The following is a 5969-nucleotide window of genomic DNA, read 5'->3' on the forward strand; positions in this document are numbered from 1 at the left end:
TAGAGCAGGGGTTAGATGGATTGAGACTCCCTTGAGAGCCCTTCCCAGATTCTAATTGACTTGATTGTTAGGCAATTTTTCCTGATATCCAACTTAAATTTCTTTTTTGCTCAATTTCATCCTATCACTTCCAATTACATCTGACTGAACTGCTCAAAACAATTCTTGTCCTCTCTGTCTCCTGCCAATGAGGATGCAGCACACGCATCTCTTATTAGCACACCTTCACTTCAGAATTTATTGGCAATTCTGAGTATGGAGTTGACATTTTATGCCCACTTTGTACAGATGTCAAAGATATTTTATTATCCATGGAAGAAAACATAAGCCTGTGAATGTATGTAAATGATACAGGGCCTTCCCCCTTTCTTCCATAACTGAGACATGTGGTAATTAGAGTAAGAAAGCCTGAATGTAGCTAAGTTACCTTATGCAAAGAGACAGCTTCAGTGACAACATGGGCTTGGGAGGTCTCTCTTCCCCTCTGTTCTTACAATAATGTTCAAAATAATTGGGAAGATGAAGACAAAAAGAAGAAGTTGAAACATCTCTCAAAGGGAAAATACCAATGGAAAAAGAAAAGCTGCATTTCCTCAAACTACTTACTGGATGATGTTGTAGCAGAAACAATGACTTTTCCCCCAGTTTCTCAAAGAACATTGCAAATTGAGGAAACAATGGCTTACTCCCACCCACCTAAAATTTCAGCTCAAGACATCTGATGACAATAAACTACTGCAGTTCAGTATTTTTAGGAAGAACAGGACGTTACAATCTCCCTGTGTACTAAATCTGACAAAGAAGCCACAGGACGAAAAGAGCATCTGGAAAATGCTTATACATATAAATTGGATCCAAACACCTAAGGAACAATGGACTCATTTCACAGGTGCACTGAACTACTTGATCGGTAGAGCCAGAAGCAGGGAGTCTGGCCTCCGACAGTAGAAAATGGACTACTGTAGCCTGAGTAGCCCATTACTGACAAAAGCCTCAGTAAGACATTCAGATCATGTCTGCAAGAATGGTTATATTCCACAGATTGACTTATTCTGACAGCCCTCTGAGCTGCCAGGATATGAGGTAATGCCAGTCTAATAACAGACACGTTAGAATGTGGACCCATCTACCTTCACCCCTTTGTCCACATGTCCACAGGCACAATGCATTACAGCCCTTGGAAGGGGGTACTCTGACCGGTACCTGGATGAGAAAGCAACGGCACAGAGTAAATTTTGCCATGTTTCCAGAGGATGAGAATTCCCCCAAGAGTTGAGAAATCTCTCCAGGAGTGAAGCTGCTGGAGACAGCTTTGCTATGCCTTTCCACTGCACTGGTAAATTTGCAAAACCTTCTCCTGTGCCTAGACCATGTATTGATAGTACTCTAATTTTTTTTTCCTGAATCTCTTCTACATAACTTGGATCAAAAGTGAACATATTTTCGTAACTGCCTCGAACAGTCATGTAACAACAAGAGAAATGACACACAGTGAGCTTTGTGCCCATATACACACAGGCTGCCTGCAGTCATAATTGCATGTGTTTTCACAGTATATTTTTGTTAAGAGGAAGGATATATTGAGTTCACAGAATGTTGGTTTCTCATTATTATATGTAATTCCAAATAATAACAACAAAATGAGTTAAATTAAGAATTCAAAGCAAAGGGAGCTATATGTATTTGGAGGAGGCCACTCTGTTAGGTTCATTGTAGCTTCTCATCACTAATGAATCGCAAACCACATTCTATTTGGGGAATGAAGTGTTAAAACAGGCTAGGCAGTTCTCTTAACAGTTGTCAGGAATCAATACAGAGGCACCTGAATCAGCAATTTCCTGACTGACAGTCAGTCTCATAAATGCTGTAATACGGTTTTGAGCAAAGGCCACAGAATGAGCCATTTGATTTATAAGCTGGCATTGATGACAAGGTGTTGGACATTGTCACCGTTAAGGCGTTAAGCTTAGCCCAACTACAACTGCTTGCTTTCAGTCAGGGGTACAATGCCCTACCTGGCCAAGCTGTTCACAAGCTGTTTGATACTCAGCTCGCTGACAGAGGTCTTTCACACGCTGGTATTTGGGTAGAAAGTTTTCTTCTTGGGCATCTACCTTCTCATTCTCCCTCTTATGCAGCAGTTTACTGGCAAAGAAAGAAAGAAAGAAAAAAAAAGATATTTATTTTCATATTAATTCCAAGATATACATGCAGTTTGCTGAAAAGGCTCAGAGGAGTAGGTTATCTGCCAAGTCCATAGCATCATTGGTGGCCAAAACGTAATAGTCCAGTAGAAACTAGCACTTACCACCATCTCCGATAACTCACAAGTTACTCGTATCATGCTCTCAGGGAGTGTACAAAAACACACAAAACTAAGACAGTGTGTTTCATGTCTGATTGGCAGGCAGTGACAACAGTCGATATAAAAAGATCATATCCTCCCCACTCCACAGGGCTGCACTTTGCAAACCCTTCATGCCCCATGTTATGTATTAAGGCAGAGGCATAGAGCAAACGGCCAGCAGATGAACATGCAGAGAGGAAAGGTTATTCATACTCCCATGATACAAGCAGGAGGGTCGGGGCAGGGGGCAGCAGCTGAAAGAAAAACAGAATGCCTTTCCATCTCTCAATCCAAGTAAAACTCCCCTTCCCCCACCCCAACAGCACATTTATGCAGGCTGTAGGCAAAGACGATACATTCCCTCCTATCACACAATCACTGCCATTAGGCATACTGCAGCCGTGTCCCTGCTGGCACAGCTAAATGGCTTTAGGTCTGTGGTAGAGAGCTGCTTTGGCTTTAGCTATTCAGTATCCTTCTATTTAAAAAGACTGGGCTTTGTGATTAACACTTTCCTTACCCTCTTTCCACTAGGAACGAGTCTCTCCACACCTTCATCTTTTTCTTTAAATGGAACCTAGGAGGAAACGAGGAGAGGAAGAAGCAATTCCCACAAAACCAGTAATCAAGTCATGCCCCAGTTTTTGATCCCACCCCCAATTCAGATGAGAAACATTACATATAACTGCACAAGGGGACATCCAGCTTTATGAAGCAGGAACATAAAGTGCAAATCATGAGCAAACATAGGACAGATTTGTTCTCACAGGGTCAAAATCCACAACAGATTCACACAGTGCAACTATTTCAACATAAGCATGTTTAAGGCACAGGGGATTAACTGAATTGTCCTTGATCACAAAAGATCGCAAATTAAATCAGGATTTCCTGACTCCAGTTTGGGCTCTTAACCTGCACACTACCCCCAAAGTACCCTATTCTAAAGCAGCTGCTCCTTTCCGCCTCTCCCTCCACGCAGCTACTTGTAAAGCAAATCTCTTTCTTCCCTTTCTCTGCTGATTTTCTCTAGCAAGCATCCAGTCTAACTCTCTTCCTCAGTCTTTTTCCAGTGAAAGTATTGATGGAAGGTCTCAAATAATAACTGTGCAATTCTGAGTGCTAGTCTGTCTTTATATTATGGTCTGATACACAACCAACCCTTTCAACTCAATTATTCTACAATTTACTCAATATGAAATGCTTTGCTACAAATGATGCCACAGAGACATTTAAAATCTATAACTCATATAGCTAAAGACCTTCATGTGTAGCCCTCTCACTGCTACACAGATTACATTTAGTATATCCAGATGCCATATATGCCATATAGGTAGTATATGAGCCTGAAAAAATGAAAATAAATAACTGAAGTCAGTCACATATTGCCAAATAGGTCTTTTGATTTTCCAGTGAATGATGTACTCATATAGATGGTAATTTTATTATATTTTCCTTTAAATTTGCTGCATGTTGCTGAATACTTGCTCAGTCTCCTGTACAAACACACGCATGTTTACATGCACATTTCCATTTCTTACCTATTCACTGGTCTCTCAGAATCCAGAAGCTTTAGAATGGATTTACCATCCATATCAGATGGAATATCTAATCCGGCAATATCTAGAATTGTAGGTGCGAGATCAATATTCAGCACAATGTGAGGATTCCTGAAAAAACATATATGAGAACCTGGTTTAAAGTCTATGCAATGATACCAAGCAACTCCAGCTCTTCCACAGAGACCAGGGATCTGAAAAGGCTTATTTTGTAACACCTGCAAAGAAGAAAAGAGGACACAAGCCAATTCCTTCCCATGAAGGGAATTAAAATGTAAAAGATAGGTAAGTTGCGTAACCTCAAGAGGGACTAATATGAAAATTTAAAACTTTACTAAAGAGCATTTTTGAGAAAGCAAGTAGTTCATAAGGCGAAGTTAGTTAATTATTGCAAAAGAGGGTTCAAAAGTCTTTCAAAACATGAGAAGGCATTGGAAAAACTCCTTGGGTGTCTTATAGGATCAAAGTGTCTGCCAAATATGCTGATGACTTTATTAAAAAGTAGATTTGGCACGTAGCACATGCTTTATCTGTTTCAAAATATGGTATAGAAATAAGTACCTCAGCTCATATCACAGCAAGCATGTTCTGAAAAGAACATGAGGAGAAATATATTGCTAGACATTACAGTAAATAACTAAAAGTTGCTGTTAATGGAGAGTGGGAGACAGAAAAAGGAAAGGGATCAGGAAAGAAAAAGCAGAGAGGAAGCAGTTACGGAGGGGGGGGAAAGCACAGCTTTAATTGAAATAATATCAATCTTCCCAAGTGCAGAGTTATCCATTCTGCAAACACTGAGAAACAGCCATGCCCTGTTACTTAGCAGAGTAGTGGCATATGCTCCTCAGCCACCACAGTTAACAGGACAATATTTGAACTTAAATTGACTTCAAATTTGCTTAAAACATTGGCATCAACTCCAGAGGAGTACAGACAGCTCCTATCCCCAAATCCCTTGAACTGCTACAGCTAAATGTGAGTGAGCTCACAGATCAGAGCATCTAGCTGCACAGCCTGGCATTGAGTAGCTAAACGAGTGCCCAAATTTCTAATCATGTGACTTGGTTTTACTATGGGTCTGGTTTTGCAGAAGCATTTTCAGTTTATGTTGAACCTTATGAACTTATTTCAAATATGTCTATGACAGTGTTGTGTAATTACTCACAATATTACACATATACATACTGTTTATCAGCTGTGTACTATTTCTTTTATTTCTTAAAAAAAAAAATGAAGGCAGGCACTTAATTTCTTAAAAGGGGGGGGGGGGGGGAAGTGAGCATACTGCTATACAGAGAGTCTTCTACAGCACTGAACATAAAGAATCACCGTGCTATGATTTGCAGGCACAAAGGAAGGATGGAACCAGATGGGCTGCTCTACATGTCAGTGCAGAATTCTAGCTCAAAATACAGGACAGACGAAAGCTGCTAAATTCACACTAATTAATGAGACACCATTTAAAAATTACTACATTTTTGAGCGAGTGAGCAAACAGGCACTGACAAGAGCATGGATGATGAATTAAATTGATGTACCTAATTTGATTTTAATTACTAATAATTGTGGTGTAGCATATTTGGTAATAGAAATGAGAGCTTAGTAATGACTTGCTACAGTGACTGCTATTAAATCTTCGTTGGTATCAAAAGGGAGTCATGACAATTACTCTGCAGGAAAAACATAAGGTTCACGCAAAACATGGATGATTGAAGTTCTACCATTTAAAGAAAATCAGGCTGAAAGGGAGGCTCAATTTATTATCTGATATATTCCCCTTCAAGGTATTTTATCCTGTTCTTCCTATTTGTGTACTGAGATGGGCTCTGTTCTGTTAGACTCTGTCAGGCTGACTCCTCTGATTCTAATAGAAATATTTTTTCATCTTCAGAAGCCACTGAAAAATAAAATTCAGTGGGAACGTTTCACAGCTTTTACGTATGTCTGGGTGTAAAGATCCTTGAACTAGAGCAAACATGACGTGGCTGGTCTCTAGCATTGCATGTTGCAGAAAAACTAGCTCAGTCCACTTGGGATATATTAGCATTGCCTCTCCAGTAAGACCA

General features: G+C 39.9%; 1 protein-coding gene across 2 annotated transcripts in view; it reads right to left on the reverse strand.

The window, feature by feature from the left end:
• SULF2 (sulfatase 2) overlaps nt 1-5969 on the reverse strand; it is a 64099-nt gene that overhangs the window by 26032 nt on the left and 32098 nt on the right. For both annotated transcript variants that reach the window (XM_009326733.1, XM_009326732.1), the window contains exons 7-9: nt 3886-4014; nt 2868-2924; nt 2016-2145 (exon numbers count right to left, since the gene is read on the reverse strand). In XM_009326733.1, the coding sequence (XP_009325008.1) occupies nt 2016-2145; nt 2868-2924; nt 3886-4014 (316 nt within the window). The remainder of the gene's footprint in view (nt 1-2015; nt 2146-2867; nt 2925-3885; nt 4015-5969) is intronic.

This window comes from Pygoscelis adeliae, unplaced genomic scaffold (assembly GCF_000699105.1).
Source record: "Pygoscelis adeliae isolate BGI_AS28 unplaced genomic scaffold, ASM69910v1 Scaffold286, whole genome shotgun sequence".
In the NCBI taxonomy this organism is placed as follows: domain Eukaryota; kingdom Metazoa; phylum Chordata; class Aves; order Sphenisciformes; family Spheniscidae; genus Pygoscelis; species Pygoscelis adeliae.